This window comes from Puma concolor, chromosome C1 (genome assembly GCF_028749965.1).
Source record: "Puma concolor isolate L17-30 chromosome C1, mPumCon1.1.hap2, whole genome shotgun sequence".
In the NCBI taxonomy this organism is placed as follows: domain Eukaryota; kingdom Metazoa; phylum Chordata; class Mammalia; order Carnivora; family Felidae; genus Puma; species Puma concolor.
The window spans coordinates 14854798-14877947 of NC_141674.1; the positions used below are offsets into that span (position 1 = coordinate 14854798).

General features: G+C 47.6%; 1 protein-coding gene across 4 annotated transcripts in view; it reads left to right on the forward strand.

Annotated features, from left to right (window-relative positions):
* Positions 1-23150, forward strand: part of VWA5B1 (von Willebrand factor A domain containing 5B1) — a 60545-nt gene that overhangs the window by 30591 nt on the left and 6804 nt on the right. For all 4 annotated transcript variants that reach the window (XM_086715866.1, XM_086715868.1, XM_086715867.1 and 1 more), the window contains 10 exons: positions 372-548; positions 4868-4978; positions 7133-7335; positions 7795-7909; positions 11221-11406; positions 13287-13470; positions 14411-14601; positions 18334-18535; positions 19005-19319; positions 21827-21964. In XM_086715866.1, the coding sequence (XP_086571992.1) occupies positions 372-548; positions 4868-4978; positions 7133-7335; positions 7795-7909; positions 11221-11406; positions 13287-13470; positions 14411-14601; positions 18334-18535; positions 19005-19319; positions 21827-21964 (1822 nt within the window). The remainder of the gene's footprint in view (positions 1-371; positions 549-4867; positions 4979-7132; positions 7336-7794; positions 7910-11220; positions 11407-13286; positions 13471-14410; positions 14602-18333; positions 18536-19004; positions 19320-21826; positions 21965-23150) is intronic.

Below are 23150 nucleotides of genomic sequence, written 5' to 3' on the forward strand. Positions count from 1 at the left end.
TTCTCAGCTGAGGTCCTGCACGTGTCCATCCCATAACCACCCTGAGAAGGGGATGCTACTTGCCCCATTTTATAAATGAAGAAACAGACCCAGAGGAGGGACATGCCCAAGATCACACAGCTGGACGGTGAGAGCTGGGATTTAAACCCCGGTCTTTCTGCCTCCAAAGTCTATGCTTGCTGTTTGTTGCCACTGTGAAAGTCTAGCAAACAGAAGAACCGGGTATGGTCGACCTGGAAGTGTCTCTCGTGCGGAGCATGAGTGGGATCTTGACAAAACCTGGTTGAGTAACGGGGGACCAGCGTGAGCCCCCAGGAGCAGCTCTGGACGCCTTGAGTGCTCAAGTGAGAGAGTTTTCCTTTCTTCTCCAGACAGAAATCATCCGGAAGCGTCTCCACAAGGACATCCTCCACCATTCGGTCATCATGCTCAACTTCTGCCCCGACCTCCAGTCAGTCCAGCCGAACCTGAGAAAGACCCATGGGGAGTTTATCTTCCTCATTGACCGGAGTGGCAGCATGAGTGGGACCAACATCCACCGTGTCAAGGTACCTATAAGAGGACCCATGCCCCGCGATTTAGGGCTTCAGCACTTCCTCAGCACTCTCTGTTCCAAGCAGCCCTCCTTCCACACCTGAACTACTTTCCTAAATTACTCCGGGACTAAAAGGAACAACTCAACTTTCTAAAATACATTTGAACACAGACACCCAAACTCAACTTGTTCCCCAAATAAAACCCTGAAATGGATGAGCAGAGGTAGAACTGTTGCCCATTTACCAAGGGATAGAGTCATCATCAATAGCTTTCCTTGGCACTCTGCAAACCTTTGTTGAGTGCCTGCTTGGGCTGAGACATCTCACCAGGTACTGAGTGGAGAGAGGCACAGAGAAGAGAGGAGGGAACTCCCATAGCATCAGGTTTATGTGCCAGATACAATACCAGCCACTTAATGCACAGCGTGGTGTTGAATCCAGACAATAATCCCGTGAGGTTGGCCCTCTTGTCACCATTCTCCAAATGGGAAAGCCAATCCTGAAAATTTCAGTAACCTACCCAAAGTCACACAGCTAGTGTGGTCTAAGATCAAACTCATGTCTGTCTGTTCCTACCACCTGACATCAGAGATTCATTGCACATGGCCTCAGCCATTAAGGACTGTGTACAATGCTTGGCCATCTGGAAAGACAACAGGTTGTAAATGTAGTTCCTGGCCTCAAGGCGTTCACAGTCGAGTGAGGGAGCAGCCCTGCTAACCAGTCATAGCTGGGAGCATGGTCCCACTGCAGTGGGAAGTTCTGAAGGAGTACAGAAGAGTGATAAACTTTCCCCCCCACACACATATCCAGAAGTGTTTCCTCTCCTTCAGGAGATCATTCACCTCGATTATGGCATTATCTAACTCTCCTTTGTATTTTTCATTGTGGAGAGGTATGTCTCCTCTGCTGGAGTTATGAACTCATTAAGGGAAAGGACCAGATCTTTCTCATCTATCTCTCCCCATGGAGCATCGCTCTGTACTTACCCATAAAAAGCCCCCAGTTGCTGTTTATTGAACTGGGTAAAGGCTCATAGTTCAAGGAAATGAAGGATGCGGGAACAGGAAGAGAGACAGTTCTGCTGCTGTCACCTGAAATGTCATCCCTCCCCCTAGTTTGTCTCTGGAGCAAACTCTTGTTCCCAGGGCAACAGGATTGGCAAGGAGGGGAGGGGTTAGATGGGATCTGTGATGCCAGGTATCTCCTCAGGCTTGCCATGACTAGGTTTAATCTTGAAGTATGCCTGAGCAATCATGTATGAGACCCAAGCTCCTGTTTGAGGCCTCTAGACGCTGAGGTACAGGACTAGTTGTCACCTTCTCCCCACCTTTGTCTGCCATCAAAAGCAAGAATTAGAGTGGGGAGCTGTCCATAGTTCTGCTGAAGTATGCTCCAGGACTGTGTGGCCATGTGTATTTCATTCCATAGCTGTATCAGTTTTTAAGACATCTCTTCAGTTACTCTTAAGTATCATGGGATCTTATGATAGCTCTTAGCATTTAAGTCATTTTTCCTGCCATTTTCCGGGTAAAGAAACTGAGTCCCCAAGAAGCTAGGTGTTCTCCCCAGCACCACAGGGCTAATGAGGAAGTCAAAGCCTCCCATATCTTGGATCAGGGCTCATTTTCCTTAGGTTGCTGGTAGGGTATTAGAATACTCTTTTACTGAGAAAAGCTCTCTTCTCTATGTCATTTCTGCTGCATGGCTTAATAGAAAGAGCAATGCTTGGGTTTTGGGATCACTTCTGCCACTGACCTGCTATGTGGCTTTGGACAAGTGGCTTCTCAACTCTGGGATTCATTTATCCTTTCTGCAAAATGAGCAAGAACGATTAATTCAGAGAGGGCAAACATATGTCACACATCCCTTTGTTCCTCTCTCCTAAAGCCAGACAGACATCAATAATTGACCATGGCATTTTTTTCCCACGCTGAGCCTGGACTCATTCTCTACACCCTTGTCATCTCAGTGGTCCAGGCTGTTACTACCAGTTAAATGGAGTCAGTTTATGAGTGGAAACCTATTTCCTGAACTAAAGACCTTTCCAAACTTTACCCTCTAGACTTTTCAGACAATGACTTCCTCTGACTCTGGTCTCAGTCCTTTCCCCCTTTGGAGTCTCCCCTGCTCTCTTTTCCAGTTCAGCTCACTGAGCTCAAGGTCATCTCTCCACAAATGGCTTTGCATTGGCACAATCCATTCTGCTACACATGCCCCTTTTAGAAGAAGGTACAGAAATCACTCAGGCACATGCTCCTTTCCCCACTGACAACGAGGCCATAGGGGGGTTGCTTGGAGCATTAACTGTGTGCCATTAGGTAGACATTTTAGGGAAAACTGGGCTCAGGAAGGTGAGAGAGAATAGAAATCCAAACAGCCACATCAAGGGGGAAAGTTCAGCCAATTTAATTTCCTGCAGCTGGTCTCATTCTTCAGCTGCCACTCGATGCCAAAAACATGGCTTTAAAAATTCTAATAGGTGTGAGCAGAGACAGTCTGTATGGATCAGCAGAGTCTCCCGCTAGCGGGAATATACATTAGTGGCTAATGAAAAAATAAGCAGATATTGACTTCTTTTGTAGAGAAACAAAATGTATTGACACAGGCAACAAAAAGAGACAGAGAGAATGGTGAAGGTTGATGTTAATGTTTGATGTTTGTGGAGGGGGATGGGAGAGGGGCTGCAGGTCTGTGGTGCCTGCAAGGCTGTATTGCTGTGGAAGTTGCCAAGACAGACTTGCAAGTGCTTCCTTCTGGATTCTGGAATATAACAGTTTGTCTCTCTGTGAAGTCAGCTGAGATCCCTGGGGTGCCATCAATAAACTCCTTGAGGGTGACAGAGAGCCCCTCATTTCTGAGCTCTGTGCCAAGGCAGAGCCAACATGAATAAGGATCTCAGAGCTATGTTTTAAAAGCTGTCTTAGGTTTTGCAATCCAGAGCAACTTCTTAACCCTCTGAGCCTCAGTTTTCTTTTTAATGTTTTTCTTTTTGAGAAAAAGAGGAAGAGAGAGTGGGGGGAGGGGCCGAGAGAGAGGGAGACACAGAATCCGAAGCAGGCTCCAGGCTCTGAACTGTCAGCACAGAGCCTGACGTGGGGCTCAAACTCACAAACTGTGAGATCATGACCTGAGCCAAAGTTGGATGCTTAAATGACTGAGCCACCCAGGTCCCCCTGAGCCTCAGTTTTCTTACCTGTAAAACAGAGGCATTGCTATTAATATGTTTCTCATTGGGGTGGTAATAATAACCATTTACTGAATGTTTACTAAGTGCCAGGCTGAGGCTTAGAGGAGGGACATAACTAACCCAAGTTCAAGTTAGTAATGGGGCAAAAGTGAGATTTAAACCAACATACATCTAACTTCAAAATGTATCTTCTTAACCACTGTGCTGTAATGCATGTTAAAGAGATTAAGTGAGATAATTAATAGAAAGTGCTTAGCACAGGATTTGGCACATAGTAATTGCTTGATATTTACCACTGCACTGTTCTATAATCATCACCATTATCAACATCATCATCATCATCATCCCCCGCCCCCACCATCTCTCCACCTTTCTTCTTTGTCATTATTTATTTCAACAGACCTTCATCAAGGTCTCCTGGTGTTGTCTAGTTAAGCAGGTTAGGACTCTACTGTTCACAAACTTCAGAGGCAAGGTGACACATGTTTGAGTTTTTGACTCCACTATTGTCAGAATGCTCACCAATGACTTATCGCACCCCTCTGTGCCTCAATTTTCTCTTGCATAAAAGGGGAATAATGTTGTGCCTGCCTAAAGGGTTATTGCAAAGATTACATACAGTAATGTGTGTTAAGTATCTCCTGGCATTTAACAAATATGAACTGAAGAGACTGTCCCTAAGAGACTTGTCCCCTAGTTAACAGTGGGGAGGGGGCCCATCTGATGCAGAAGGCCCTGGATGAAAGCCAGAAGCCTGTTCCATCAACAGTGTGCCCTGGACCCAGCCACATGCCTCCCTTAGACATTGATTTTGTTTTTGCAGAAGGGAATGGATATTCTCTGCTCTCCCCAACTCTCAGGGTCAGCAGGAGGTGAAAGGGAACTGGCAAATATAATAGAAGGACTTTGAGAAGTCAGGCTTGCTACACGGGTGAGAAGTTTTATGATGATGGCTTTGGTCCAGCCTCTGGTCTCCCTGTCAGCAAATTTCTAGATCTGAGGGAGAAGGCAATGTTGGGTGCAGGCGGGGGGTGGAAGGCCTGCCTGGAGGCCGCTTCTGGCTGGGATGAGAACACTGGTGTGTGGTGGCAAAGGTCGTAGCTCCTTTCTGAATTCTGAACATCCCTTTCTTGCCTGCCAGGATGCCATGCTGGTGGCTCTTAAGAGCCTCATGCCGGCCTGCCTCTTCAATGTCATTGGGTTTGGATCCACATTTAAGACCCTCTTCCCTTCCAGCCAGACCTACAGTGAGGTAAGGAGGGGGAAGGGCTGGGTCCAGGAGTGGATGGGTGGTGAGGAGCAGAGGAAAAGAAGAAAAAGAAGGAGCAGGTAACCCTGAGGCCAGCCTCAGAAGCCATCCCTCACGTGGCACCTCAGTGATGCCCGCAAGCAGAGAACCAGGGAGGCTATCTCTGGGTAGGCTGGTTTCTAACATCTCTTTTTTTTTTTTTTTTTTTTTTTTAGTTTATTTATTTTAAGAGAGAGAGAGAGAGAGAGAGATCATGCACACATGTGCATGAGTGGGAGAGGGGCAGAGAGAGAGAGAGAGAGAGAGAGAGAATCCCAAGCAAGCTCCATGCTGGGCTCAATCCCACAACCATGAGATCATGACCTGAGATGACCTGAGCCAAAATCAAGAGCTGGACCCTCAACTGACTGAGCCACCCAGGCACCCTGTCTCCTCTTTAAAATAAGGAATATTTTGGGGCGCCTGGGTGGCGCAGTCGGTTAAGCGTCCGACTTCAGCCAGGTCACGATCTCGCAGTCCGTGAGTTCGAGCCCCGCGTCAGGCTCTGGGCTGATGGCTCAGAGCCTGGAGCCTGTTTCCGATTCTGTATCTCCCTCTCTCTCTGCCCGTCCCCCATTCATGCTCTGTCTCTCTCTGTCCCAAAAATAAATAAATGTTGATAAAATAAGGAATATTTTAGGCAAAGTGTAGGTGTGCACAAAGAGGGGATACAAGGAAGGGGTGGAGATAAGATATATCCTAGGCCTGCCACTCACTGAAGCCTCTGTTTCAAGAGAACGATGGACCCATGCAAGGTTGAGCTAAAGGAGGGAATGGAAAGGGGATTGTGGAGTGAATAGGTGGGGAGGTGGGCTAAGAATAGAACTCACAAGGTTCAAACTACAATTTAGAACAAGAGGGCTGGGGCCCCAGCAGCATGTTCAAAATTGGAGCATATCCTATCCAGACCTAGGAACAGGAAGAAAGAAAGTAAGGGAGGGAGAGAAGAGAGGAAGGAAGAACATTTTTGAGTGAAAAATAACTTTATGGGTTTTTAAAATATTTTTTAAAAATTATATATTGATTGTCCCACAATTTCTAAATCTGGATAATCAAAAAGAAAAAAATTTAAATCTCCCATGATCACATCACAAAAAAAAAAGAAGAAAGAAAGTCCACTGTTATAGGCTTAGTATAAAGCCTGCCAGACCTTGTTCTATGTATTTACACACATTTTTAATAAAGATAGGATTAGACCTGCCACAACACAACAGCCTATCATAAGCATATTTCCGTGCCAGTAAATATTAATCTGCAGCATAATGTAAATGGCTGCCTAGTATTTCACTACACAGGTAAATCGGGACTTACTTAACTAGATCCCTACAGTTGGGCATTTAAATTGCTTCTATTTATTTTTCTATTCAGTCATCTTTGTAGCAAAGACTTTGTACCCATCCTTAATGATTCCCTTAGGATAAATCCTTAGTTCTGTTGGTTCAAAAGGGACATATACATTTCAACACTTTTGCTATATGCCGTTACCCCAATCATGGGGGTTGAAAAAGCATCTTCGTGAATCGGGAGCAGGACATCTGATGTCCAGTGAGAATCTGTTCCTGCTGCAGTGACATCCATCTGATACAGCAGTCCTTGGCCAGTTGAGTTTCACAGTATTGATCCAGGGGAAGGGGGATCTGAAGCCCACGTCGGGGTACTTTGATTTCCTCAAAGCACCATAGGGAGTTAGCATCCCAGGCAGGCCAGGACTCAAGTCTTGAGATTTCTAGTGTAATGTTCTTATATCACTACACCTCCTGCCTTGCTCATCAGAAAAGGACACCTCATTTGTGCTGAGCAGTTGGGGCTTGATGTGCTACCTTTTAAGGGGTGTTTATATTTTTAATGAGGAACAAAGAAAGCACAAAGGTAAGTGAACACACCATCAACAGCATTAGGGCACTGGTAGGGGGTGTTATTGGGCAGAATCACCCCAAATGAGTCGCCATCTATTCCTCCTGTGCACAGACAGGGTTGAAATTGGGAATATGAGTCAATCCAGCGAGACCCAACTAAGATCTAGGGAAACAAAGGGCTTATCCTCCAGGGGGCTTGGAGTTTCAGAGCCATATGGTGATCCTGGGGACTACCTTCCCTGCCTGTGGCACTTCCCTGCAGGAGAGCGTGGCCATGGCCTGTGATAACATCCAGAGAATGCGGGCCGACATGGGTGGCACCAATATCCTCTCCCCGCTCAAGTGGATCATCCGGCAGCCAGTGCACCGAGGCCACCCACGGATTCTCTTCCTGATCACGGACGGTGCCATCAACAACACCGGGAAGGTGCTAGAACTGGTGCGAAACCATGCCTTCTCCACCAGGTGGGCACAGGCTGAAGGTCTAGGGCTTGGTTATCCTGGGTGGCCCTGGGCTGGGGGTGGCTGAACCAGGGCATCATGGAAAGTGCCAGAAGGGGAGGAGAGAACTCCCAATTCCTACAGTGCTTTGCGTCCAGGGTGGTGTAGCTGACTTCAGAGTTTGCCTTTTTGCCTCAAGAGTTCAGATGGAATGAGATGCCCACACCTCTGCTTCCAAAGGGCAGCTTTGTCAGAGGAAGTCCTTCCTGCTGCTTTGACTCTGTCCTGGGGTGGGGGTTGATGGGCTATTGTGAATGTGAGTGCCTGCTGCTGGCCCTCTTCCTTCACCTACACCCTCTGCCTGATGTTAGGACCAGCTCTGAGATAGCTCTGCCGGCTCATGCTCTGTCCCTTTCCCCACCAAAGGGACAAAGGTGGCACAGAGGACCAGAAGTAGCAGCCTCTCTCCTCCCCTTCTCCCAGGTGCTATAGCTTTGGAATTGGACCGAACGTGTGCCACAGACTGGTGAAAGGGTTGGCAACTGTGTCCAAGGGCAGTGCTGAGTTTCTGATGGAGGGAGAACGGCTGCAACCCAAGGTGGGTGACAGGGGCTCAGTCTCTTCTGGTGCTGGTACCTCAGGGGTGGAGCTGGAACTTCATTTCATCCAGGTCTGAGCTCCCCGCTAGGCCACACTACACCCCAGTGAGGATCAGAGAGGTGGAGGCCACAGAGCAGGCACCTTCTGGAGCTAGTCCAGGAAACTAGATCCACTGGTTTCCAGTCACCGGATCTACATGCTCCATCCCCTGGCTGGGCAGGAGAGGGGCTTCTGAAAGAGTCACTGCCTCTATGGATACGAGTTGTGTTTGGGGTCATTTCTGACCACATTCCTGATGGTGACAAATGGTGGCTCAAAAGAAATCTAAAGGACCCAGAAATCAAAGGGATTATAGTCTTCTCTCCATTTTCTGCACAGTTGGCACAAATAACTCAACCCTTAGAAAAACCCTGTGTCAGCCCAGGTCTTCCAGGAACCAGGGACAGCTCTGGAGTTAAGAGTGCAAGAGGTTCACTGGGGGATAATATCTATGAAAGAGGAAAGAGGAAGAAGCAGGAAGGAGCACTCTTCAGCCCATGATGCATTTGCATGCCTGTGAAAGGGAGGAAGGGAAGCAGCATGGAGAAGGGAGAGCCTGACTGCAGGTCTGGCAAGGTCTCAGCAAGGACCCAACAGAGAGCTCTGGAGCAAAGATCTCCCATTAGGTAGTCAGATTAGGCTGAAACATCAGGTCCACCCTGCTCAGCCATTGCCTCGGGGCTTCCAGGCAGAAGTGTGGTCTTGGCTCAGAAGCTGGAGCATTACATCTGGAGACTATCACCTAACTGCATGCCTTTCTGCAAAGAACACAGTCTTCCTCCGAGGGAGATCTGGGAGTGCGCCTTTTTGGCTGCCACAATCCCCAAATCATTTTTCTCCAGCTTTGCAGTACCTTTGAAGAAATCAGCCTAGCTGGTGCTAAACCACAGCTGTCGTTTTTGTTTGTTTGTTTTTTAATTTTATTTTTTTTTAATTTACATCCAAATTAGTGAGCATATAGTGCAACAATGATTTCAGGAGTAGATTCCTTAGTGCCCCTTACCCATTTAGCCCGTCCCTCCTCCCACATCTCCTCCAGCAACCCTCTGTTTGTTCTCCATATTTATGAGTCTCTTCTGTTTTGTCCCCCTCCCCATTTTTATACTATTTTTGTTTCCCTTCCCTTATGTTCATCTGTTTTGTCTCTTAAAGTCCTCATATGAGTGAAGTCATATGATTTTTGTCTGTCTCTGACTAATTTCACTTAGCGTAATCCCCTCCAGTTCCATCCACCTAGTTGCAAATGGCAACTTTTCATTCTTTTTGATTGCTGAGTAATACTCCATTGTATATATATATATATATATATATATATATATATATATATATATACCACATTTTCTTTATCCATTCATCCATCGATGGACATTTGGGCTCTTTCCATACTTTGGCTATTGTTGATAGTGCTGCTATAAACACGGGGGTACATATGTCCCTTCAAAACAGCACACCTGTATCCCTTGGATAAATGCCTAGTAGTGCAATTGCTGGGTTGTAGGGTAGTTCTATTTTTAGTTTTTTGAGGAATCTCCATACTGTTTTCCAGAGTGGCTGCACCAGCTTGCATTTCTACCAACAATGCAAAAGAGATCCTCTCTCTCCGCATCCTCACCAACATCTGTTGTTGCCCGAGTTGTGAATGTTAGCCATTCTGACAGGTGTAAGGTGGTATCTCATTGTGGTTTTGATTTGTATTTCCCTGATGATGAGTGATGTTGAGCATTTTTTCATGTGTTGGTTGGCCATCTGGATGTCTTCTTTGGAGAAGTGTCTATTCATGTCTTTTGCCCATTTCTTCACTGGATTATTTGTTTTTGGGGTGTTGAGTTTGATAAGTTCTTTATAGATTTTGGATACTAACCCTTTATCTCACATGTCATTTGCAAATATCTTCTCCCATTCTGTCGGTTGCCTTTTAGTTTTGCTGATTGTTTCTTTCACTGTGCAGAAGCTTTTTATTTTGATGAGGTCCCAGTAGTTCATTTTTGCTTTTGTTTCCCTTGCCTCCAGAGTCATGTTGAGTAAGAAGTTGCTGCGGCCAAGATCAAAGACGTTTTTGCCTGCTTTCTCCTCGTGGATTTTGATGGCTTCCTGTCTTATGTTTAGGTCTTTCATCCATTTTGAGTTTATTTTTGTGTCTGGTGTAAGAAAGTGGTCCAGGTTCATTCTTCTGCATGTCGCTGTCCAGTTTTCCCAGCACCATTTGCTGAAGAGACTGTCTTTACTCCAATGGATATTCTTTCCTGCTTTGTCAAAGATTAGTTGGTCGTATGTTTGTGGGTCCATTTCTGGGTTCTCTATTCTGTTCCAATGATCTGAGTGTCTGTTCTTATGCCAGTACCATGCTGTCTTGATGGTTACAGCTTTGTAGTATAGCTTGAAGTCTGGGATTGTGATGCCTCCTGCTTTGGTTTTCTTTTTCAAGATTGCTTTGGCTATTCGGGGTCTTTTCTGATTCCACACAAATTTTAGGATTATTTGTTCTAGCTCTGTGAAGAATGCCGGTGTTATTTTGATAGGGATTGCATTGAATATATAGATTGCTTTGGATAGTATCGACGTTTTAACAATATTTGTTCTTCCTATCCGGAAGCATGGAAACTTTTTCCATTTAAAAAAAATTTTTTTAACATTTATTTACTTTTTGAGAGACAGAGAGATACAAAGTATGAGTGAGGGAGGAGCAAAGAGGGAGGGAATCCCAGATTCCAAAGCAGGCTCCAGGCTCTGAGCTCAACACAGGGCTCGAACTTACAAACTGCAAGATCATGACCTGAGCTGAAGGCAGATGTTCAACTGACTGAGTCACCCAGGCCACCCCCACAGATGACATGTATTGAACATTTATCATGAGGCAGCTACTTCAAATCCAGTATCTCGGCTAATCCTCCCAATGACGTTGAGAGTTGAAAATTACTAACTCACTTTACCAGTGGGGAAACTGAGGCCCAGGGAGGCAAATTAACTTGCTCAAGATCACTCTCCAGTCCACGCTTTGACACAAGCTTCCTGTGGGCCCTGGGCTAGTCACAACCTTACTTTGGGTCTTGGGTTTTCCCATTATAATATGCTAGGCTTAGAGGAGCATTCTGGTAGTTTAAGAAGCTCAGAGGCATGTTCACTGTTGGACAAGCCACCCCAAAGCCCACTGTGTCTTCTCTGCTCACACCCTCTCGTGTTCATACCCACACGATCTTTGTGGGTGCTCCTCCTATGTGCATGTCCCTGCTCACGCATGCCTCCAACCTGTGTTCTGACTCTGCCCAACAGATGATCAAATCCCTGAAGAAGGCTATGGCCCCAGTCCTGAGTGATGTAACTGTGGAGTGGGTCTTCCCTGAGACCACCGAGGTCCTAATCTCGCCTGTCAGCACCAGCTGCCTCTTCCCTGGAGAGCGGCTGGTGGGGTATGGCATTGTGTGTGATGCCTCCTTATACATCTCCCATCCCAGATATGTAAGTATCTTAGACATTCCAGAACCTTGCCCACAAAGCCATCCTTAGCTGGAAAGACTACTGGGAACTAGGAACTAATTGGATCTGGTGTTTACAGTTGTGGGGCATGGTGGCCAGGCCAAGGGCATGTGGTCATGATGACATTGCTTGGCTAAGTGCTATCATCGCAATACATGGTTCTTAAGATCCCCTGCAGCAGAAAACTTGGGGTAACGCGCTTAAAATGCAGACTCCAACCTCCAACCTGGGCCTACTGAATCAAAGTCTTTGAGGGTAAGGCCTAGGAACCTATATTTTATATAATCTCCTCAAGATGATTTTGATAAACAATTCATTTCAGAATAACTGCGTTCAGGTTTCTTTCCCCAAACACTCTATTCAGGTCATGTCTCCTCAGATGAGTTTGTGTTTTATTTACATGGATAATTCTCTTGTATGTGGTGACAGACGTGAGATAAAAGTGAGGAATGTCTATAAGGAAGGTGGAGTTCATGTTAAAATGTGGGAGATTGCCTGAGAAGCTATTTCCCCATCCATCTTCCCTCTTTAGTGAGTCTCTCCTCTCCTGCTTGAAGGATTTGTCCTCTTGTTTTATTTTTAAGCAGGAGTCACAAACTCATTGCCTAGAGGGATTGTGCAGGTATAAAATGATTGAAATTAACTTATAAAAATAAAAGGGAAAATGCCATGAAGGGTAGCAGTGATCACTGAGTCCATAGAAAGGCTATAAGGAGTGATAAGGAATATGGCAAATTGGACAGCATGCACCCATCTAAATTGGATGGTCCCTACCCAGCTCTAACAAACTGTTCCCATGCAGGAATGTGGGCTCTGTGTTAAATGTGTTTTCAGTCTTACAAGAGAAGTTAGAATTTTATGTGCAATTTCCAGATTTTAGAATGTTATAGAATCTCCTAAGAATCGTGGTCAGGGTAATGGTTAATGTGTTGTGGAGAGCAGGGCATTCAAATGCAGGGAGAAGTTGGTCAGTCTTTGAACAGTATAGACCCTTCTCGGAGGTCTGGAGGCAGCAGATCACCAGCAGACCCTACCACTAGAAGGGACCATCAAATCCCTTCCCTTTCCTTACTCATGAGAATGGCAAATTTTCTCCCACTCTTACCAAGGCTGTTGGGTAAGGGTACCCTTGTATATCGTGGTGGAAACATGACTTTTCCCCCTGGAAAGCAATCTAGAAATAACTAATGAAATTTGAAATACATAACTTTTCAGCCCAGAAATCCCTCCTAAGAATCTAACACATAGAAATAAAAGTGATGTAATGGATTCGTGCCCAAGGATGCACCATAGCAATTTTTTATGGCGGCAAAAATAAATGGCCACAAAGTGAATGCTTAAAAATAAGGGGTGGGAGAATATTTATTCAGTCAATTGTTAAAAAGAATAGTTGATATGCAGGATTTCCAAAATGTTTTAAGTGCAAAATTCAAGATACTGATAAATGTAAGTAATACAGTCCAGCTTTGGTAGAATAAAAGTGACCCTCCAAAGCCCTTATGTTTTATATATATATTTATGTCATGGAGAATGGAATGGAAGGAACAGATGGTTCATTCTGTTAATTTTGATGACCTATTTGGAGACAGCAGTGGCATTTAGAATGACATTTTTAAACATGTTTCAATAAATAAGATAATTAAAAATATAAATAGTATAAATGATATGGAGAGTCAATGCCATTCACCATCTCTTAAACAGAAGTCTGCCTAAACAAATCAAGCAAGCAAAAAGCTTTCCTGTTATTCCAGATCTTCAAAGATTGAATGTCTGTCACCTCCTGTCACATGCTTGCTGCCCTGCACATGTTCTTTCCGACACCTAGTCTCACTCTCTGCCCTCTTCTCTCTCCCTCCCTCCAGGACAAAAGGAGACGATACAGCATGTTGCACTCTCAAGAGTCCAGCAGCTCTGTCTTCTACCACTCACAGGACGAGGGGCCCAGCCCAGACAGCAGGGACTGTGTCAGGGGCATGGGCGCGCCCTGCAGCCCAAGGCAGCCCAAAGATGCCCAGCCATCCACCGGAGACCCCATCGCCAATCTTGGTTAGCTTGTGCTCCACTCTCTCTTCCAGGGAGGCCATGGTTGCTACATTTTACTATGCAGTTACTATGTGCTAAGCTGTTTTATACAAACAATCTCACTGCAGCTGTGCAGATGAGTACTGCTCTCCCTATCTGCAGATGATGAAATGGAGGCTTGGCGACTTTAAACAATTTGGCCAAATCATGAAACTTGAAAGAGGGGGAGGGTACAGACAAAGGGTCTGAGAGCTGTCTGGACCCAAAACTTCTTTATGGTGTTAATTTCTGGTCCTAGGTATTTATTTATTTACTTACTTACTTTGGGGGGGGGGGCTCAAGTGAGCAAGGGTGGAGAGAGAGAATCACACGAGGGGCAGAGAAAGAGAAGGGATCACCTACTAAGGCTAGGCTACCCAACACAGATCTGGGAAGCAAAGATAACCCAAATGTGGACTCCTGTCCTTCAGAAGCTCTCCGCCTAGTGAAACAGATACAATTGGCCCTAACTCTGATAGAAGCAGAGTGACAGGGACCACAGGAAAGTTTAACAAGCTGTGAGGGTCCCAAGAAAAGACACATCGGTAGAGGATATCAACAAAGACATAATGAGGGCACTGATTCTTAGAAGCGGGAAGAGAGGAGATTCCAGGCAGCAGAAATGGACCTGAGATGTGGAAGTGTGACACCTAGAAAACACATACACAACTGATTACTCATCTGGCATATTTGGAGCACATAATACATTGAAAAAGGAGCAGAAAGGACAGTAGCTGGGTAGATGGATTGGGACCAGATTAGGCAAGGCTTTAAATGCCAGGTGAGCCGAGACACCTGCAAATCTTTCACCAGGCAAGAGGTAGAAAATGCAAGACGGTTCCAAGCAGGAAAGGAGCATACAAGCCCCTCTCTCCTTCCCCACTGTTCTCCACCCTGATGGCTCCCCTGTCACCACCCTACCCAGGTCTGGACTTCTCCCAGCGACGGCGGGCATATAGCACCAACCAGATCACCAACCACAAGCCTTCCCCAAGGGCCACCACAGCCAGCGACCCCACAGTGCCTGCCAGGAGATACCCACTGCGGAAAGCCAAGCCGCAGGATCTCACCAACCAGACCAGCACAGAGGCCTCGTGGTGGCAGATTGATCTGCAGGTACCAAGCAGGGCAAGTTGGAGCTGGGGGAGACCATAGATGGGGAGAGAGCTGTGTGTCCTGCTTTAGCCACAAGGATGGGGCCTTTTCTGCCACATCCTATTCTGCCAAACAAGTCACTTCCTCTTCATTTTTCTGGATCTTCACCTGCCTGACCCCCTTTCTAATAATGGTACCCATTGGCCAGTGACATCACTCATTCCATGCACACAAACACCTCCCAGCCAGCAGGGAGCATCGAAGCGGGTGGGGGAGCTGACCGCCCCCACTCTGTACAGATGTGGAAATTGAGGGCCAGAAAGGTAAAGTGACTTATCCAGGGTCATGTAGCCAGTCGGGGGACTGTGACCCAGGACCCTCTCCCTACAAAGCTCCTGCTTCCCTCCCTCCATCACACTGCACCTTCTGCAAATCCTAAGTGTTGCACATTCACCCCTGGCAGAGATCATTGCAGAGTTAGAGCCAGAGCAGGACCAGTCACCCGCCATTCAGCTAGACCAGAGTGTCTCCGCCTCAGCACTATGACATGATAATTCTTTGTGGCCGGCGCTGTCCTGTGTTTTGTAGAATGTTTGGCAGCAGCCCTGGCCTCTACCAACTGAAATGCACCCCCAATCACCATAACCAAAAACAGTCACTGCCAAATCCCCCTGGGGAAGAGGGTAGAGTCACCAGACAGAGAAACACTGTCCTAAACCAGATTGGGGTTTCTTATTATCTGCATGCCTTTCTCCCATTTTCTTAGGAATGGGTTTCATGTAGCTTTGTCATCATTAGGTCCTGGTTCCATAAAAGCAGCCGTTACTTCTCCCATGCCACCCACCGCCCCCTCCATCCCCGCCCCTCCGTAAGCTCCTGCCCTCCCCCCCAGGGCAGAGACTCGGCCACCTCGGCCCTTGTCTGTGCTTAGCCAGTTGGAAGACACTACCCTTGGACTCAGGCAGACTCTGCTCCTTAAGCATGTTGCTTACCCTCTCTGAGCCCTGATTTTCCCTTCTGTGAAATGGGGAGAATCGCTTGTACAGATGATTGAGCTAATAACAGCCATCAACAGATTTTTTTGAGAGCCAACTGTAGTGGAAGGCTCTTGCAGGCAATGGCTGATAAGAGATGAAGTGCCCTGGAGCAGCAGCTGGTATGCAGTAGGTGTCCCTTAGATGCACCTCTACCTGGTGAGAGCTCTGGGCAGCTTAGCATCTGCTCCCTCCTGCTTGCTTCTGGCCCATCTTTGCTCGTCTCTCCCTGAGCCCCTGCTTGGCTTCTCCAGTCTGACTCTCCCCAGCATGCTGGTACAAACGCACACACATGCATATGCAAGCACACACACGTACACACTCCCTGCAGCCTCTGGCTGGGTGAAGGACTGCATCTTAGACCAATCTGTTACCATGGAAGCTGTAGCAGCGTCTGTTTCTTGCTGTGGCTGTGATGTTGGGGCAGGGGTGAGGGGAATCCCAGTCTGTCATGGGAGAGGGGGACTAAGGATCCCTTGGGACCCAGCAGCCCTGGCTGGGTACCAGCTCCCATCAGGGACATCCTAACAATGACCAACGGTCTTTTCCTTCTCCCACACCTTTGTACTGTCCCCAGCCCCAGAGGAGATGGGAAGGAGGACCCCGGCCCCTGCCCTAAGGAGTCCCCATCTAATGGAGAGGCACAGTCCTCTTCTCAGTAAATACTTGATAGAGATGAGGAAGATTCCATGGTTAACTGTTGACCTTAAAACCTAAGAGGCGCTTTCTCTGTTTCACCTTGTAAGTGCCTTTGGCCTCTCCCAATCCGCTCCCCCTACCAAGCATAGCAAGTTTCCCGGAGGCACAAAATTCATTTTTAATTAATACTCTTTAATTACAGAAGCACTACACATTCAGAGTTTTCAATAAAAACCCTCAAACAGTGCAGTCAGGTATAAAGTAAAACTAACATCACCCCTTCCCTGTGCCCAAACCCACTGGATTTTCAGTGTTTCCTTTCAGAAGTACTACAAAGACACACACACACACACACGTTTTGAAGAATCACATTATAAATCTCCAATCTATCTAATTATTATTGGATCTCTCCAAAGTCCATAAGTAAATCTCTGATTTACTTTGTTAATGTCTTTTTTTAAGTTTATTTATTTATTTTGAGGCAGAAAGAGAGAGAGAACGAGTGGAGGGGGGGGCAGAGGATCTGAAGCGGGCTCTGTGCTGACAGCAGAGAGCCCAACATGGTGCTTAAACTTAGGAGCAGTGAAATCATGAGTCAAGCCGAAGTCGGGCGTTTAACTGGAGGACCCATCCAGGTGCCCCTTTTTAATTCACTTTTCTGTATACAGTAAAATTCCTCTTCTTGGTGAATTGTTCTGTGACTTTTGACAAACGCATAGTCCTGTAACTATCTCCACAATCAAAATACCGAACAGTTGCAAGTTACTTTTTTAAAATATGTTTGATCTCGGACAGCTTACCACGTTGGTAGGAAGAGATCTGCCACTTTGATTTCTGGGTTGTGTGGCGTTTCGTTGTATGGATCTACCATAATAACTTATTTGTCAACCCCTATTGATGCACGTTTTTGCAGGGTCCAGATTTTTCACTTTTACAAACAATACTGCAACAAATCTACAGTACGTGCACGTAGATATCTGCATCCTTGTGTGTTCCACAGAATTAAATTTCTGAAAATGGAATTGTTGGGTCAAAGGAGCCTGTGCACATTTCATGTTGATAGCACACTGCTAAAGGTTCCTCCCACAGGCGTGCACCGGCTTACGCCCACATCGACAGTCCAAGAGAGAGACCCTACCCTGTCTCCCCAATTAGCCACAATGTGTGTCATCAAATGTTTAAGTATTTGCCAATCTGGAAAACGGAAAAAAATCATAACTTATTTTAATTTAGAGCAATGCTCATGAAGCAGAACATTTCTTCATGGGTTTATTTGATACATTTTGAATTGCCTGTAGATACCCTGAACCCACATTCTACCTCTGCCCTCCTGCCCCAGTGATTTACAAGCGCTTTTTCTTGAAAATGATCTTTGTTATGCATGTTGCAAATATATTTCCCAGTTTATCCCTTGCCTTTTGATGTTTTTTTTTTTTTTGTACCAGCACAAGAACAGACAGATTAAATGCACAAAACAGAAGAGAAAGTCCAGAAATAAAACCAAATGTACATGAGAGCTTTGACAGGAGAGAGGCAGGGAACTGATAAACCCTAGAAACTGAATGAATGGACCATATTCAGGAAGCAGTGTTGAGATCTGTACTACTCAGAAAATCAAGGAAAAGGCTGGTTTCTACTTCTTGACACCAAAATAAATTTCATGTGAATCAAAGATTTAAGCAAACAAAAATAAATCATAAAAATTCCAGAAGAGTTTTTTTGAGTGGGAAAGACCTTTTAAGCATGACATATGAGAAGACATAAGGAAAACGCTGATAATTTTAGCCTCCTCCCAACACACACACAAAGTTTTAAACTTTATGGCAAAAAAAAAAAAAAAAAAGTGGATTTAGAGTATTATCCATGGTATGTGATTTTCCATGGTTTTCCATGCTTTGGGCTTTATCCATGCTTTGGGATTGTTTGTGTTGATGGTTCCTCATGGGTAGTACAGAGTAGGTTATGTGTCCTTGGGAACCGCAGGAGCTGAAGTGCCCAGGGAAAGAGCTGTGGCTAGGGGTGGAGGGAAGAGGGCAGCCACCAGGAGCTCAGCCTCCTCCCTTCCCTCTTGCACTCCTAGCCCTTGCTCAACAGCGGTCCGGACCTGAGCCAGGGCCCCAAACTCCGCGGCCCAGGTGCCCGCAGGCCGTCTCTGCTGCCCCAAGGCTGCCAGCCCAGCCTGCCCTCCAGCCAGGAGACCCAGACCTGGAGCCCCATGAAAGAGCCCGATCTTGGGTTTAACCTGAAGCCTGCTTCAGACAGCCGTAGCCCTGGGGACCTGGGTAAGTGCCTGCAGGGTCCAGGACCCGACTGGGGACAGGAAGGAATCCTTCACCTTCAGATGATAGGACTGATGGCAAATGCCTTCCTCTGTGCCCTTGAGGGAGAAGGATCCGTTATTGCCCATCCCTGCCAGAGAACCTCACTCTCCCAATCAACCTAGCCCTTGGGCTGGCTGTGAGGATCCCAGATGTCCCTGAGGCTGCATTCTTGCGCCCAAGTGTCCCCACACCATTCTATCTGGCCACCTCAAGTACTGGATTCCTGGGAGGTGGGTCTGCCCCATTTTGGGGAGAAGCCATACCCTCCAGCTGTCCTAGGGAAGGAATCCTGTGTTCCTTGAGGTGGGGAGGGTCGGGGAAGACAGTACTTGCTTAGGGATGTCTGCCCCCTGGGGAGGAATGATGTCCCTAGGGATTGACCCTCCGTGCCCCAGCCCAGAGCACCACCTGCTTGTCCCTCCACTCGCAGAACCGTCCCATCACCCTTCCACCTTCGAGACCGAGACGTCCTCGGACTGGGAACCCCTGGCCGAGTCCGAGGATCGGGTCAGTCCCAGCAGGCCCCCTACCCCAGGCCCGGTGCTGGGCAAGGCCGTGGTCAAGGGCCTGCGCGACAGCCAACGTTTGCAGTGGGAAGTGAGCTTTGAGCTGGGGCCCCCCGGCCCGGAGAGGGGAGGGGCACACGAGGCCGACCTGTGGAGCGAGACCTTCCACCACCTGGCGGCCCGCGCCATCATCCGCGACTTCGAGCAGCTGGCGGAGCGCGAGAACGAGATCGAGCAAGGTGAGCCCCACGGCCTGCGTACTCCTATCTGCCCTCCCGGAGCCCCTCCTCTCAGCCCCGCCCAATGCCCATCCCACTCTTCCCACCATGATCCGCCCCCTCCCCGCAGCCCCGCCCAATGCCCATCCCACTCCTCCCACCATGATCTGCCCCCTCCCCGCAGCCCCGCCCAATGCCCATCCCACTCCTCCCACCATGATCCGCCCCCTCCCCGCAGCCCCGCCCAATGCCCATCCCACTCCTCCCACCATGATCCGCCCCCTCCCCGCAGCCCCGCCCAATGCCCATCCCACGCTTCCCACCATGATCCTCCCCCTCCCAGCTGCCGCGTTCGGCCCCCTCCACACAGCCCCGCCCAATGCCCCGTCGCCCTCCCGGCCCACCCACCCGGAGATCTGCTCCCTTCCCCTGGCTTCAGCTCTTTCCATCTTCCCACAGCTGCCATTGTCTATGCTCCACCTCTTCTCCCTACACTGCGGCCTCCAAGTGCCTCTCCTCTCCTCCAACCCCCCAGCCCTCCCTCCACCTCCCCCCGCCCACACACACAGCCAGGTGTTCCATCCTCTCCTGATCAGCTCCCATCCCCCAGCCACCTTCTCCTCCCCAGGGACTCCTCCACCCGTCTCACCCCCTCCGGTGATCCGTCCTTTCCTCTCTTTCCTTCTTCCCCTCTACTACAGGTCCCCCATTCCCCCTCACTCCCCACGGCTTCCCCTTACAGCGCCCCCTGTAGGGCTCCAGAGACAGAACGATGGAGCCAGCCCTGTCCCACCTGACCCGCTCCCCTGGGACGCACATTCTTAGGGAACCCCCCCCCCCAAACCCAGTCGGTCCACTCCCTCACTCATCAAGGCCATTTTATTGATTTTGGATCAGCGGGGGGCCAGGCTCGAAGCTGAACAGTGCGATGACCACCACAATTCCTACCCTTACTTACGAGTGCTTGATTGACAAGGACTAGCCAGGAAGCCGACATCAATCAAATAATTATACACACAATTAATTGAGTGCATTTGTCCTAAGTGCTATTAAGAAATACAGGGATCCAAGAAATCCTATAACGGGATGGGAGGGGAGCTAATTTAGCTCAGGAAGTGGGACAAACTTTCCTAAGATGGTGACTCGTGGGATCAGGGTGGTGCACACTTAAGAGAATAGATAGATATAGACATAGAGAATAGTACTTATTTATAGGTTCATGCTTTGTTTATACAATAATGTATTGCTTATATTTTATATTATTTGTACTTTCGTTTATTTATTTTTTTTTTTAAATTTTTTTTTCAACGTTTATTTATTTTTGGGACAGAGAGAGACAGAGCATGAACGGGGGAGGGGCAGAGAGAGAGGGAGACCCAGAATCGGAAACAGGCTCCAGGCTCTGAGCCATCAGCCCAGAGCCTGACGCGGGGCTCGAACTCACGGACCGCAAGATCGTGACCTGGCTGAAGTCGGACACCTAACCGACTGCGCCACCCAGGCGCCCCTGTACTTTCGTTTAATATATATCATCGTTTTCTTTCCATGAGCACCTCACCTTACAGTTTACGAACCACTTGTACTCCTTTTATCTCCTTGGATCCTCACACAGACAGCCCTCTGGAGGCAGCAAGCCAGAGACTGCTCACCTGTTCCATGGAAAGGGCTTGGGCTTTGGGGTCAGACCATCTTGGATTCAGATCCATCACTGACTCGCTGTGTGACCCTGTGTTCGCCCCTCTCCCTCTCTGGTTTTCATTCTTCTCAGCAAGATTGTCCCAATGGGCCAGACCAGGGGTCCCCACCCAGTCAGGGAACCTGCAAAGTCCTGCTACAAAGTTTTTACCAGATAGCTGCAAAATGAAAATGGAAAATACAGACAACAGAAAGGTTTTGGGGGTTTTTTTTGAGATTTTATTTTTAAGTAATCCCTACACCCAACGTGGGGCTTGAACTCACAACCCGAAGATCAAGAGTCACATGCTCAGTAGACCAAACCAGACAGGCGCCCCTAGAGGATTTTTTTAATAATGCTGAAATTATTTAAGGAGTGTAACTATCTTTTTTGTCTTAAGACGTCTTAGCTCTTTGACATTAAAATGTCCTTTTAGGAAATGATGACAGAGGTTAATAATCTGGGGTGGGGGCTAAGGTCAAGGCATCCCCTCAATTTTAAGGGCTTATTTATTTATCCATTTATTTAAAGTTTATTTATTTATTTTGAGAGAAGCAGTCCAAGTGGGGGAGGGGCAGAGAGCGAGGAGAAGGGGAGAATCCCAAGCAGACTCCGCGTTGCCAGCACAGAGCCCGATGAGGGGCTCAAACCCACACAGCCGTTGAGATCATGACCTGAGCTGAGATCAAGAGTCAGACGCCTAACCAACTGAGCCACCCAGGCACCCCTTAAAGGCTTATTTAATCCCAAAGATGAGGACCACTGGTCTAGCCCTTCTTTTAGCTTCCAGAACTTCCGCGTCAAGGGGGACTTTCCGAGCCTGCACACTGACCCCCAACTTCTCCCTCTGCAGGGTCCAGCCGCCGCTACCAGGTAAACGCTGTGCACACCAGCAAGGCCTGCAACATCATCAGCAAATACACGGCCTTTGTTCCTGTGGACGTGAGCGAGAGCCGGTACCTGCCCACCGTGGTGGGGTACCCCAACTCTGGTAAGGCAGATGGGTGGCTGGGGCATGCCTGAGGAACAAGCAGTGCCCCCCTTGGCCGGCAGAGGGGAACTGAGACACAAAGGAGCATAGGCCCACCGAGAGGAGTACAAGGAATGACCTAGAAGCAAAAGGGGCCCCTGGCAGATGACTTGGTCACCATAGGGTGGGGGGCGCATGAGCCCCCTTCCCACTGCTCTGCAGAAGGCCATGAAACCACCCCACTCCCTTTTCCCCACCAAGTGAATATGATTTTATTGTATTTTTCCAACTGGAACAATGTGTGCTCACTGGAGAAAGTTCCAAAATACAGAAAGACCTAAAATAAATAAAAGTGCTTGGAACTGACAGTCCTCCAGAAATGAGTACTAATTACTTCCTTGGTGTGACCATCCTTCCAGACTTCTATGAATATCTACATGTAGAGAAATCAAAAGACAGATAATTTTTTCATGAATTGGATCATACCAATATGCGCTACATTTTCCAAACTATGGGTGTAGAAAATATCTTTCCACGAAGCTGAATCTGTATCACCCTTTTAATACCTGCAGGGTTTTCTACTTTCATCATTGTAACAGCCAGTTAGACAGCGTCCCAAAGCACTTTACAGCAAATGACTTAATTCTCAAAACAGCGCTGCAACCCAGATGCTGTTATGAGCCCCCCCCCCCCCCACTTTACAGATGGGAAGACAGAGGCAGAGGGAGTTAAGTTACTTGCCCAAGGTCACACAGCAGGGAGGGGCAGAGCCAGGCTTTGAATCCCAGCGTTCTGCCTCCAGTGTGTATTCCCTCCTGCTCCTCTCCGCCGCCTCTTAAGGTTTATCAGAACCTATTTCACCAGCCCTGTGTTATTAGACCTTCAGTTTAACCCCCTTTTGATTATTGTAAATTACGGTGCAAAAAACATCTTTATGCCCCTGTCTGGTTATCTCCTTGGGGCCAATTAACTCTCAGAAGTAAGAGTGCACATCCAAAGTTCTGCCCGTTGAAAACTGTGATGTATTGTGCAAAACTGACCCTGCCCAGAGGTTGTTCAGAAATCTCCCTTCCCCAACACTGCATGCTGCTTATCTTTCTAAATGCTGCCAGGCTCATAGACAAGAAAAGATTCTCTCTTCGGGGAATTATTCTAGGTTTTTTGGTTTTTGGTTTTTGTTTGTTGTTGTTTTTTTTGTTTTGTTTTT